The following is a 14,460-nucleotide window of genomic DNA, read 5'->3' as shown; positions in this document are numbered from 1 at the left end:
GTCCCAATCAGCCAGACCCCAGCAGCAAGCTAACCTACCAGTCATAGCATCTGCCCCTGGTGGTCAGTGCATGTCATGTGCCTGGTCGACCAATTGACTGTCTGCCCTCTGGTGGTCAGTTCACGTCATTGTGAGCAGTTGAGCAGCCTTAGCATATCATTAGTATATTGTGCTTTGATTGGTTGTTTGGTTGTTCTGCCGTTTGGTCTATTTGCATATTACCCTTTTATTATATAGGATTACCCTTTTATTATATAGGATGTATTATACTAATATCATTGGCATATGTGTAGGAAAAAATGACAGAGGAATATACATAAAAATCTCAACAGGTTGAAATTAAGGGGAACTTTTCCTATGTAGTTCATTGTGTATTTCTATAATAAATTTTGATTAATCTTATATCTAGATTAAAAAATATAAAATTAAGGTATATAAAAATATTCTTCTATATCTGTTTCAGATGTATAACATAGTGGTTAGACAATCATATACTTTACAGAGTGGTCCCCCCAATGAAGGGATTAAGAAGTACAAATTGGTAGCTACAGTTTAGTCACAGAGATATAAATTACAGATAGGGAATATAGTCAATAATACTGTAATAACTATGTTTGGGACCAGGGGGTCCTTGAAATATCATATAATTTCCATTTTAGTGTATGTCCCAATGAAGCGAACAGTTCAACTTTTCGAGTGAGCATCAACTAGGATGAATACATTGGGTTATGGTCTCTTTGTACAACTTGCTCTCACAAGATTATCCTGGTTATAAGGTCAAATTTTACCTCATAGCCAGCTTCACGCTCCTAGTTTACCAGCTCAAAGAAGGCACTCACCTGTATGACTCATATTTTTCCACCCTAGGTAACTCGCGGTAGATGTTACTTTCAAGGTTATCGATGCGATCCAAGAAAACTGACAGCTTTTCCTGAATGGGAACCTTTTGTTTTATCGTTTTGATATTTAAACCAATGTCATTCAAGATCCTTCTGACAGCTGGAAACAAAAACACCTCAGTCATGCATTCCTAGAGGAAACAGAAGCTTTGTTTGGGCACCAAAATGGAAAAACTTGAACCACTTTCACTTATTCCCATGTTACGTATGCACTTGAAGTATGAAATGTTCTGTACCAAGCAGGAATGTAGCCAAGACCATCAAAAAGCAATTACTTAACCAAACAGCAGGCTAGGAGCATGGACTTTGATGATATGGTGCTGAAATCAAGCCAGAGTTTTCTTCCTACTTATTTTATTTTACCCATTTTAATTTTTTTATTGTTTAACTTATATTTTTTTAAGGGTCAGATGATTAAAATGTACTGTGTGCCTCCCCCAGGCCAGGCACTTTTATCGATGTGAACTCATTTATTCACTGAGGTAGATATGCTTATTCCCATTTAATACCAGTGACCCTGGGGGCTCACAGATGTTAAATACTTGCCCATATGTCTCTTTTTCAGAAAGCACTGGAAATGGAGTTTGTCTAACTCTACAGCTTCTGTTAAGCGACTTCAGGAAAGTAACTTCATAACCTAACAATTCCTTCAACTATGCGCCGGCATCAGAAACACACCAATTCTCCGGGGCTGAGGTTGTGAACAAGGGACTCCAGGTGGTATTTTTGTTAAATTTTTGTGTGGCTCATGCAAACTGAGACTTGTCAAAGCACATCTGTGTTTGCTACATGCAAAAAGCAAGAATATCCCCAGTGGTCAAACAGTCCTCCTTAATCTCCATCCTAATCTTTCAGAGAGGAGATTAAGTTCTAGCTTTCTGGAAAGTGTCTGTAACGACAGGTCCACGATAAAGGCCACCTGGGGTGCGGGGTGTCCCCTGGCCCGGCATTCGCACAAGGTGTGCTGAGAACAGACAAGCCACTTAAAATCCTGATCCTGCAATCTCCGCAGCAGCCTAGACAAGGTGCACAGTTCTCTTGAGGCCATCTGGGTCTCCTGGTGAATTCTGGGTAGATGGGAGCATGGTCCAAAATGGAACTACATAAAAGTGGTGGGAACTTTTTTCAAAGTGTGTTGCTCACAACTCTCACTGCACGTGGCTCAATGCAAACAGCTTGCATTAGAAAGGCCCTGGGATCCTCGGCGAGGTGACTCTGTGGGCCTCCTTTTTACCTCTGGGATTTCTGGGAGTCTAACAGGTGAGATCTGTGGACTCTCCCTCTCCTATGGATGGTTCCCTAAACTAAGAAGTGGGCCCCTGTCTGCCTCCCTAGCTGTCCTGCCCTGTCACACAGCATAGCTCCCCAAGCCTTGTGAGCTCCGGTGCCCTCTCTTAGCAAATACCTCCTTTAGGCCTCAGAAGTTGCTTCCTCCAGCAAGCCTCCCATCAGCCTTGCCCCACCCCACGGACCTCAATGTGTCACCAGAGTGTGATAAACAGCACCTGTACACATGCTCAAAGGGACAGCTGGGGCCATGCCTTAGTCAACCTCCCATCTCAGAGCCCAGCAGAACCTGGCACACAGTAGGCGCTTAAAAGGCGTGTGCAGGACAGGACCGAATGGTCAAACCAGAGGGTTTCTATTTGTTTTGGAAATAGAAACAAGAAAATGAGCAGTTAATACTCCAGCTGACGGAGTGGCGCTCGCCTGGACCTGGGAAAACTCTGGCTTGTGTTTAGGCGACGATGGTGCGTGCAATGGGCCTCGCTCATGCACTCCACACACCGCGCTTTGCCAGACTTACAGGGGAGGCTGCACGGATTGGCAGAAGAGGTCCAGGAAGGGGAGGCAGAGAAAGTAAACAGAGATCAGTAAGTAAGTGGCTATCAGAGGTATGGCATCGGTCAGCCTTCAGATGCTGGCATAGCAAAGAGCCACTTTGTCTTGAATATTGGAGTATTTTTAGGCAGAATCTTAGACTGAACAAAAGAAACCCACAGGCCATCCAAAGCACCATGTAGTGGGGGCAAAAAAGAAATTATTTTTTAAGCCACAAGTCTTAATGGGTTGAAAGAACACTATTAGAAGATAGTCTTACACGGCTTCAGAGATGTCTCCTCTTAGCAAATAACCCAGGTTTATGCCTACCCTAACCTCAATACAACGTGATTCAATCATTCACAACCAATAGAATTTGCTCAACCTCAGTCTGTCTCTCCAAACTGTGAGCAACCTTCAGAACCTAAAATACCATTACGTCAGCATCAGAAGACAAAAAAACATCTTCAAAGACAAAATAAATCCTTATACATAGTATTCCTAAAAATATACCAGTTTTAAGTTCTTTTAGGAAATATAATAATCTACAACTTTCCCCCCAGTGATAACAATCAGAATGTGACTCAAGCTTTGGCTGCTAGTGGCTCTGACCGCTCACCCTACGGGCTCAACACTGCAGTGTGGCCCTCAGCCAGGCAGCTTCCCGCCAGCAGGGGGCGATGTCAATCTGTGCGCATAGGATTATTATTTTTTAAATCAATGTCAATTGTGAATTTGGCACCATCAAAAAAAAACTCTGATAATCCTTTAGTTTTCTAGGTCTTAGTGAGAGGGAAAGAGAACAATGGAATTCTTAGATTTCATGGTGCTAACCACCCAATGCTTAACAAGGAGAGATACAAAATTATTTCAGTCTGTGACTCACCTGCTACTATGTCCTTGGTTTGGTTTCCCACTTTGTCAGGTATGTCAGCAATGGAGTTATAGCCCTAAAAAAAAACCAGTTCAAAATAAATTGATGTGCATAGTAAGTAGAACAGCAGGGACCCGCTACTCATTTAGCACAGAGCAGAAAAGCAAAACACAAATGTAACATTTCCCTTAAGGTGGAAATTATCATTATGTGGCCATTAAAAGTCTCAAAAAATTCCCCGTAGAGGGGACTTGCTTCCAACTGTATCCATTGAAGATCATGCTAAAAGTTTTTACCTTTTCACTTTTAACTCGTGTTAAAAGTTTATATGTATTTACACTATACCAGTGTCTCTCAAGTGGGGACAATTCTGTCCCCCAGGGAGACATTTGGCAGTGTGTAGAGACATTTTGGTTATCACAGCTGCGGGGTGCTGCTGGCATTGTGCAGGGCGGGGTGAGGGGTGCTCAAAAATACCTTGCAATGCATAGGACAGCCCCCACTGCAAGGGATTACCCAGCCCCACGCGTCCGGACGCTGAGGTTAGGAAACCCTGATCCATACAATGTACCATGTGCAGATGTAAATTCATGGATAACCCATACCCACGCATTTCTAAAATAGCATCTTCTTTTCCAATGCAATCACCACGTGAAATTGGGGATCTAGGCTCACAGGAAACAATAATGTCCTAAAGCCCAGCTTCTGGAGAATACACATTGTAGTGAGGCATAAACGAAAAAACAAAGACAGCCTTGCCCAGCCAGGTCGCTTGGAGGCCAAATCCGTGGCAGGAAAATGTCCTTCTTTCCCAAGTCACTCAAGGAAATATCCAGCCTCTTCCCTGGAAGGGGCTTCACTTGTGTTTCTGTGTGTCAGATGGTGTGTGTTGCCACCTGCCTGGGAACACTGCAGCGATTGTAACCTGTACTAAACGCAAGGTCTGCGTCCCCCCTAAAATGCAAATGCTGAAATCCCACCCCCCAGAGTGATAGTATTAGGAGGTAGACCTCTGGGGGTGATGAAGTCAGGAGAGTGAAGCCTGGTGAATGAGGTTGGGGCCCTTATACAGGAGCCCCAGGGAGCTCCCTGCCAGGTGAGGAGAAGGATCGGGTGACAAGGACCCAGTGGGAAATGACTGCCTGCCACCCGGATGGGGTCTCTCACCGGATCCCGGACATGCTGGCGTCCTGATGGCAGAATTTCCGCCACTGGAACTGGGAGAAATACGTAAATGTCTGCTGTGAACAGCCGCCCAGCCTATGATACTCTTTTATGGCAGTGCAATCCAAGTTGTAAACTTGGTGAGGTTTAGGGTGCCCCCAGGTTCCACTGCAGCCTAGCAGCATCGATGACATAAAACATCCCAACTGTCTCCTCAGAGGTGACCAAGCTGCCTGCCCATCCTTCTTGGCAACCCCTCTCCAGAATCTCACTGCTTTTCTGCTGTTACCTGTTTTCGTACGCATTAGTCTACTCTTTAAAATAAGCAACTGTGTGTTTCCCAGATAACATACCATTTGGACCAGGCTGGATAGATTTGTCTGAAGAACAGCTTTAACGCGATCAACTTCTTTATCCAAAATTTGGAGCTGAAATGTGTAAAACAAAACACAAGGCAAGATGGTTACCCGCCAAATCTCTTGTCATCTTATATCCACGTTCCAAGGCCTCTATATTGTAGGGTATGATCTATATTTCTTGTGAACAACAGAGTACTGTGTGGGGAAAACACATTTAGCTCAGAATGGCCTGTATAAAGCACTAATTTTAGATGGGGGAGGTCTCCTGCCTCAGGAGGGAGAGAAATTTAACACAGACTGAATAGGTGTGACCTCAGATTTCAGGTAGTGAATACTGTTGAATAAACAACCTTTTCAAAAACACATTTAAAACTAATACAGTCCGTGGTTCTCTTGGTGCATGGTCTGGAATAAATTTTTCATTTTATATCATGCATGGATTTAAAGGGTCCTGTGTCTTACCAATACCGAGACAAATATCCCATGCCTCCCGACACGGTCTACCGAGAACACAGTCTCGCTTTTGTGATATCTTGACAAATGTACATACTTTAAATATAATCATGAGGGAACATCAGACAAACATAAATTGAAGGTCATTCTGTATAATAAATGCCTGTAGTCTTAAAAAATGTCAATGTAGTCTGAGCTGGTGTGGCTCAGTGGATAGAGCATTGGCCTGTGGACTGAAGGATCCTGGGTTCACTTCTAGTCAAGGGCACATGCCCGGTTGTGGGCTGATCCCCAGTAGGGGGCGTGCAGAAGGCAGCCGATCAATGATTCTCTCTCATCACTGATGTTTCTATCTCTCTCTCTCTCCTTCTCCCTTCCTCTCTGAAATCATTACAAATATATCTTTTTTAAAAGGTTAACGTCATAAGAAAAAGATAGACTCAGACACTGTCTCAGATTGAAGAAACTAAAGAAACATGAAAACCAAAGACCACATGTGATCCTGGACTGGACCTTAGACTGAATGAGAAAAAGAGGCATTCTGAGGAAAATTGGCAAAATCTGAATATACACTGTGGGTTAGATGGTAGGAGTAGGTCAATGGTATATGTCCTCACATTGATAATGGTCTTATTTACTATGTAAGGTCAAGAAATATTTAGGGGTAAAAGGACATAATGCCTGCTACTTTCCTGCAAACAACTGAGAAAAGAACAAAATGCCCATCATTTTATGCATATATATGACAATATACCTAGACAGATGATAGATACATCTATACTAATAAAAGGGTAATATGCTAATTAGACCGGAAGACCAAACATCTTCCTACCATCTGACTTCCTTCCGGACAAAGCCATGGTGGTGGGGGCCGAGGCAGAGGTGGTTAGGGGTGATCAGGCCAGCAGGGAAGGGCAGTTGGGGGCCATAAGGCCGGCAGAGGAGGGCAGTTGGGGGCCATCAGGCTGGCAGGGGAGCAGTTAGGCAGCAATCCAGCTGGTAGGCAGGCAAGTGGTTAGGAGCCAGCGGTCTCGGATTGCGAGAGGGATGTCCAACTGCCGGTTTAGGCCCCATTCCTGTGGGGGCAGTCAGACATCCCCTAAGGGGTCCCAGATTGGAGAGGGTGCAGGCCGGGCTGAGGGAACCACCCCTCCCCCTCGCCCCCAGTGCATGAATTTCGTGCACCAGGATTCTAGTAAGTAGATAAGTGGATAAAATAATATGATCAAGCAAATGTTGACAAGTGGTGGATCATCTGGGTAAAGGGTGTAGACAGGGGTTCCTGGTACCACTCTAGCAGACTTTCTGCATGTTTGGAAATTTGCCAGAATAAAACATTTCCCAAAAAGGACTCAATTTAAGTGCCAGTGCAGATCGTGAGCTCTAAAAGACTGATGATGACGAAAGTGACTGTAGTAGTTATGAAAACACAGATGGTGGATGTGAAGACACAGATGCTGGATGTGAAGACACAGATGCTGGATGTGAAGTAAAACTGATGCATGAAATATGAAAATGAGAAAAATGCAGCTAAATTAAAATACTGATTTATGCCAATGTGGTGTGTATCTATATCAATATCTCGATAAAGAAAAGACCATGAGCAGATATGATTATTTTATCTATATTCCAGAACTCTGTAAATTCAAGATGCTCCAAATTCTTTTACCTAATCTTTTCTTTGGGAATATGAGAAATTACTTTATATTTAGGCACATGTAGTCACTATACCAGGCACATCATCCCAAAATACAGTTTAGCTTTTAAAGGTTTATAAAAATGCATTCTGGACAAGTGCTGGTGAGGATGTGGAGAAAAAGGAACCCTCATGCACTGCTGGTGGGAATGCAGACTGGTGCAGCCACTATGGAAAAAAATATGGAGTTTCCTCAAAAAATTAAAAATGGATCTCCCATTTGACCCTGTGATCCCACTTGTAGGAATATATCCCAAGAAATCAGAAACACCAGTCAGAAAGGATATATGCACTCCTATATTCATAGCACAATTTACAACAGCTAAGATTTGGAAACAGCCTAAGTGCCCATCAGCAGATGAGTGGATTAAAAAACTGTGGTACATCTACACAATGGAATAGTATGCTGAGGTAAAAAAGAAGGAATTCTTACCATTTGCAACAGCATGAATAGAACTGAAGAACATTATGCTAAGCGAAATAAGCCAGTCAGAGAAAGATATTTATCACATGATCTCACTCATTTGTGGAATATAATGAACAACATAAAGTGATGAACAAAAATAGAGCCAGAGTCATAGAAGCATCGAACAGACCGTCCAACCCAAGAGGAAAGGCAGGGGGTGAGAGATCAACTAAAGGACTTGCATGCATACATATGAGCATAACCAATGGACACAGACAGTAGGGGGGTGAGGGCATGTGCTGGAGGGTAGGAGCGGCTAGGGAGAGGTCAATGGGGGAAAAAGGAGATTTATGTAATACTTTAAAAAATAAAGAATTTTTTAAAAAATGCATTCTGCTTCCTTTTCTTCTTTTTTTAAGTTGAGTTCATTTTGCTGTTTTGTCCAATTGGACAACTCTCAAGAAGGGGCTTCCTACTACTTCTCCCCCCACTGCGGCCGTTCCAGTGGTGATTAGGTGCTGGGAAGGCGGACAGAGCCCAGGCGCTGTGCACCGGCGCGGGCACCCACACGGAGCCCTGCCCAGCTGCCCAAAGACCCTGCCCCGCACGCGACGAGGTCGCCCCCTCACCTGGCGCAGGTTGATGTTGTTGTCCAGCTGGCCCAGAGACATTCTGACGAAATTGCACTTGGCACTCTCAGAGGATTGGTTGCACACGGGGTCCTTGAGGGACCGTTCCAGGTCGCCTTTCACGTCCTGCAGGCTTTTGTAGACCTCTTCCAACAATTTCGTCAACTCCCATAACTCTTTGTTCACGATCATCAGGAGTTCACTGGTCTCTTTGATCTCTGCGGGAACATAGTCTGCTTCAGGGCAGAGGCACCCACAAGCTGCTGCGGCAGTACACTTCCCATCTACAGATCTCAGAAGTGCTCCTGGGATCCCGCCCCCCCCCCCCCCCCCCTGCCCCCCAGCCCGCGGGAGAGCCTGCCACTGCTGGCTCCTCTGCCAGCCCCTGCAACCAGCTCAGCCTTCACACTTGGGGAACTCGATGGGGACACCTGGGTGTGGCGGTAACCACTGGACAGGGCGTGGCAACCTCAGGAAAAGGTGTTGCTGCCCCAGCATCACCAGGCCTTGAAGAGGCCAGCCCAGCCCCAGCCGACCTGGCTCAGTGGTTAACCATCGACCTATGAACCAAGAGGTCACGGTTCAATTCCCAGTCAGGGCACATGCCCGGGTTGCAGGCTCGATCCCCAGTGTGGGGTGTGCAGGAGGCAGCTGATCGATGATTCTCTCTCGTCATTGATGTTTCTACCTCTCCCTCGCCCTTCCTCTCTCTGAAACCAATTAAAAAAAAAAAATTTTTTTTTTTAAAGAGGCCAGCCCAGACCAGCTAGCATCTCCACCCCCAAGCAGTTTTCACCTACCTTTCGCTGTGGCTATTCAAAGAGCTGGAAGTAAGCACAGAGAAACAGGGAAGAGCATGGTTTTGGATTCAGGCAGGTCTGGGTACAGACCCAGGCTTCCCTATGCACAGGCCATGTAACTAGAAGCTGAATCCTGAACATTTTTTTAACTATATATTTTATTGATTTTTTTACAGAGAAGAAGAGAGAGGGATAGAGAGTTGGAAACATCAATGAGAGAGAAACATCTATCAGCTGCCTCCTGCACACCCCCTACTGGGAATGTGCCCACAACCAGGGTACATGCCCTTGACTGAATCAAACCTGGGACACTTCAGTCCGCAGGCCGACGCTCTATCCACTGAGCCAAACCTGTCAGGGCTGAATCCTGAACATTTTGCCGGCAGTTTCCTCAAATGCTGACACCACCACCAATGCTCATCAGGAAATGTGGAGATGAGAAGGACCCGACTGAGCCTCCTCGAGGGCAGGGAGACCATCTGTCTTATTTTGGGGACCCCGCAGCCTGGAACACATCCTTAGACACAGAAATCCCGAATACTTGTTTGCAAGCCTGACTTCTCTGGTGCATAGGGCTCCACACGCATGACGAGGGAAGCAGCAGATGACAGGTCTTTTCACAGTGACTTACAGCCCCAGCAGGACATGGTGGGGAATTTAAATAGAGGGCAGGCTCTTCTTCTGAGCGAGTAGGTCTTCCCGGCTCACAAAACACCTGGCGGAGTGCGGGTGTTGCTAGGAAAGGGGGAATGCCCTTGAAAATGCGTTTCCCCAACTTTCCTGGGCTACCACATGAGCGTGAGTGTTAACACAACAACAACAACAACACACACACACACACACACACACACACACACACACACACACACTTTAATAGTTCCATGTGGTGGAATCAAAAGTAGTTTGAGGTCTCATCTGATCCCAGTTCTGCTCCTACCGTGTAACAGCACCCCTGGCCAACTCCCCCACCTCTGGGGGCCTCTTTTTCCTCATCTGTAACGGAGAAAGCTGGTTGGGTCGTCTCCTGGTCCTTAGGAGAGTCTGTCGTTCTAGGCTGCGCCTAGCAGGTTTGCCCTCAGGAGATGGCATTGCCCATGTCTCCACGTTGGAACCTCAGCTTTGATGAGACCTGGGAGACTCCCCGGGGTGGGACTGTATGACCCTGGGTCCCAAATTCCATCTTCTCGTCTGCACAGCAAATCTTAACGTCTGCTCCAAATAATCTTCTCTCTTGAATGAAGGAGGCAGCTGATCGATGTAGCGGGTGTAGCGGAACAACATTTGAGGCCATCACAATATTCAAGGCTTTACCGGTTTCTCATCTCTGGGCCTTGGTGTCTCGTGACTTCCACCTCCCTCCCAGAATGATCAGCAAAGGATGGAGCTGGTACCCGCTCACATTAGAGATTCAATAAACAGCTACCATAGCAAAACAAGAAGCAGAGAACACGGCTGCCACTAGAAACACACAACAGAAAGCACAAGAGCACACCCGAACACACTCACATCACACAACACACACACACCTCTCGTCTTCACGGTGTGTGGTTAACTCTCACGGTTTACCTGTGCACTTGGACTTCAAGGAAAGTTATTTTAAGGCTAGAAACCAACGGCAACAACAAAAAGTGATGGATGGTAACATAAACGGGTGGCCCAGAGAACACATGTCCAGCTGGGCACCATCTATAGACATTCTGGGTTATGGGTACCATTCTGAGGACTGAGGTATAAATATACATATTTTTTTCCCAGGGTTTCCAGGCATTTTTCTGTCTGTAAAACATCCAGTGGGTTAGAAACACTGGGAGTCATGCCAGGCCTGCCAAGATCACCCGCATCGTGTGTCTGAAGTCAGTGAAAGAGATTTCAGGTTCTCCACTTTAGTTCATTAACATTTTGCCAGCTCACAGCGCACTGCCTTTACAGATCCCGACGGGCAGCTCAGAGGTGATTTGCGCCAATAACTTTGCATGTTCCTGCTCTCTCCAGAGGCTACTGAACGCGTAAGGCTGCTGAGAATGTTTAGAAAAAATATTGCTGAAGCAGTTTATTAAGCACATTTTAAACAGCCCAGGCAACACCCGAGGCTAAAGGTTCACTTATTTGGCCCGGCTACACAATAATAGGACTTTAACACCAACGCAGGAGGCACTGGAGAGGAAAATGAATGTGTTTTAATTGCCTTTGATCCAAAGAGAATTACAATTCAAATATTAAAACTTGGCCAAACCATGGGGCAAAAGTCGGGTTCCTCACCAGCCACATGGCATCCACTTGTTAAAAAAAAATATATGTATATATAAATATATATATATATATATATATATATACACACATATATACACACACACACACACACACACACACACACATATATATGATATATCAGAGGATTGGTTGCACAAGGGGTCCTTGAGGGACCGTTCCAGGTCGCCTTTCACGTCCTGCACATCACATATATATGATATATCTGAAATCAATAATAATAATATATATATATTATTATTATTGATTTCAGATATATCAAGGAGGGGTATCCCATGTCCTCCTGCCCTTGTCCCACTCCTGCTCTCGGCCACTCAGGGTGTGGCGTCTGGAGAATCACCCTGAGCAGGAATCAAACTGTGACCTCCTGATTCATAGGTTGACGCTCAACCACTGAACCACGCCGACTGGGCCACTCAGAGTCTGGGAGCTGGAAGAGATCTTGACAGATAAATATTCCAAGTGCACAACTCACAAGGGGCGTGGGACACCCGCCGGGTGTCCTCCCCTGGGCACACCGGTTCTTGACCCCACATTCCTAACTCTTCCTCCCGTGACACTGTGAGGTCTCGCCTTGGACGGCATGGGGCAGCCCTACATCTTCACACTCCCGAGTGGACCCGAACGCCGTCTGGGCTGGTCCGGGCAACGCAGGCTTTGTCACCAGACTGGGGTCTGAGTCCCAGCTCCACCTCTTCCCAGCGCCCTGACCTTGAACTAGATGAATCGTCTCTGGGCCTTACTGTACTGGGCTGGTAAAAGGCAGGTGACGGCACCCACCCACAGAGTTGTGAGCACCTGGCACATAGCACAGACAGTTTCTCAACATCTGGAAGGGCCTGGGAGGTTGTTTTTTAAGTTGCAGTTTATTCAAATCAGTATATCTGTTCACTTACACCGTCGACTGTGGTGACTTTGAATATATTATGAATATTTTCACTTTACAGAACTTGTTCTTCCGGGGGCAAAGGAAAGAGTAATCAAGCCTGGCGGGTGTAGCTCAGTGGTTAAACACCGGCCTATGAACCAGAAGTTCACAGTTCAATTCCCAGTCAAGGCACATGCCTGGGTTTTGGGCTTGATTCCCAGTGGGGGGCCTGCGGGAGGCAGCTTATTGATGATGTTTCTATCTGTCTATCTTTCTCCCTTCCCCTCTCTCTAAAAATCAATAAAAACTTGTTTTGTTTTAAAAAAGGAGTCATCAATAGACCCCAAAACCTAAAATTCCATCGGCTACTCATCGTTGATAGCAGTAGCCAACTAGCTTTGCTGGGAAGGTTAGACAGTAAACATCCCCGGCTCTGTGGGCGCCGTGTCCCTGCTGTAACCACCTCTGCCATCCTAGAGTGAACGCAGCCACTGATGTCGCCCAAACCGGTGAGCTCGCCTGCGTGCCAATCACGTCACCAACAGAAACAGGTGCCTGCTCCTGTCCATTTGCCACTATTGTTTCAAGTGGCCTGTAGACCATCAGTATGACGACTGTGACACAAGCTTTAAAAAAAGCACTATATAGAGAAGAGGTCAATGAGTAAATAAAGGGGCAGGGGGACATATGTGATACGTTCAACAACAGAGATTTAAAAGAAGGAAAAAAAAAAAAGAGGAAAAAATAAACACTATTATTATGCCCAATCTGCCACTAGTATGCCCTGCCCGCCCCTTTGCAAGAGCATAGGCGGTGGCGGTCGCCCCGGCAACCAGAGGGAAACCCAGGAGAGGGATGGGAGCCTGGGAAGCCAGAGCCTTCGGGGGAACATTCCCTCCAGCACTTCTGCCTGTCCCAGCACTCACCTTTTGCCATGTGCTTGACGTCATCAAGAACGATGAACCCCTGAGGTATTAGGTGATCCTGAATGTCGCCTCCTAGCAACATCTTAATATCTAAATGCAAAACAGGCATAAGGGAATGTGAGGGGTACCCCGTGTCCTTCCTGCCCGTGTCCCATTCCTGCTCTTGGCCACGCAGGGTGTTGTGCCTAGAGAATCACCTTTGGTCTCTCCCGCTGTGAAATCCCACTTTTATTCTAGACCTGGGTTGGGTGTTGCGTCTTTTCAAAGTCCCCGCACCTACTGTGACCCGTGAGAAATGAATCGGCAGAGACTCAGTATTTCCCGACACTAGGAGCACGGCCTTCAGCATCTTGAGCTGCGAGTGCTGGTGGCCCTGATGCCTCTGGCCAGACCAGGGTCCCTCAACCGTGGCACCATTGCCATGAGGGGCTGCCTAATTCTTTGCTGAGGAGGCTGTTGGTCCTGTGTATTGTGGAATTTTTAGTGGCATCCTTGGTCTCTACCAACAGAGGCCAGTACCCCTGCCGACCCCTCACCCAGCTGGACAACCAGAAATGTCCCTGGATATTGCCAAACGTGGCCAGGGAGCACACAGGCCCAGGCTGAGAACCGCTGCGCAAGGCTGCATGGGAGCTGCTTGTGGGCCCGCAGGGAGGATCAGCTCCCCTTTCCCTCCCCCCCCCCCCCGCCTCCCCCACGGCTTCCAAAGTCCCCTGGCTTCTCTGGGGCTTATTTCTGTCTTCAACAAGGAACCTGACAGAGACCCACTCCTCCTGCTCCTGGGCCATGGAGGACAGGCCCTTGTGACTACAACGAAATAAAAGCATTCTCACCATGAAGGCTACGTTTCCGTCCTGAGCAACACACTGCAAACTGGCACTAACTCTAGGGAAGGACTTTCCTGTTTTCCCCTCCTTTCACACAGAAATGGTAGAAATAGCATCGTTCACCTGAGTCAGTGTTTTAGGGGAGGTGGCCGTCACAACCCCCAGCCAAAACAAGCCCACACGAAAAACTCGAGGCAACTGGCAATGTCACTTACTGTCCAGATCTGAGAAGGCCCTTTTCTTCGTGGTGGTGTACTGGGCCAGCACGTAGTTCAATTGCTAAAACAAAATAAATAAAATACAGATGATGTGTTCTAGAATTGTACACCTGAAACCTCTATACTTTTATTAAACAAGACTGCCCCAATAAATTCAGTAAAAATAAATAAAATAACATGAAACTGTCTCATCTAAAGTCCAAAGCCACAATAAAAAAAGAGATCTAACACACAAAAATTATCCCCAATCTG

General features: G+C 46.3%; 1 protein-coding gene across 1 annotated transcript in view; it reads right to left on the bottom strand.

The window, feature by feature from the left end:
* PROM1 (prominin 1) overlaps nucleotides 1–14,460 on the bottom strand; it is an 84,747-nt gene that overhangs the window by 28,461 nt on the left and 41,826 nt on the right. The window contains exons 5-10 of the mRNA XM_028159602.2: nucleotides 14,206–14,269; nucleotides 13,164–13,253; nucleotides 8,302–8,519; nucleotides 5,112–5,186; nucleotides 3,607–3,670; nucleotides 840–999 (exon numbers count right to left, since the gene is read on the bottom strand). Coding sequence (XP_028015403.2) covers nucleotides 840–999; nucleotides 3,607–3,670; nucleotides 5,112–5,186; nucleotides 8,302–8,519; nucleotides 13,164–13,253; nucleotides 14,206–14,269 — 671 coding nt within the window. The remainder of the gene's footprint in view (nucleotides 1–839; nucleotides 1,000–3,606; nucleotides 3,671–5,111; nucleotides 5,187–8,301; nucleotides 8,520–13,163; nucleotides 13,254–14,205; nucleotides 14,270–14,460) is intronic.

Source organism: Eptesicus fuscus, chromosome 2, assembly GCF_027574615.1.
Source record: "Eptesicus fuscus isolate TK198812 chromosome 2, DD_ASM_mEF_20220401, whole genome shotgun sequence".
In the NCBI taxonomy this organism is placed as follows: Eukaryota; Metazoa; Chordata; class Mammalia; order Chiroptera; family Vespertilionidae; genus Eptesicus; species Eptesicus fuscus.
This window is presented reverse-complemented; position numbering and strand designations above follow the sequence as displayed.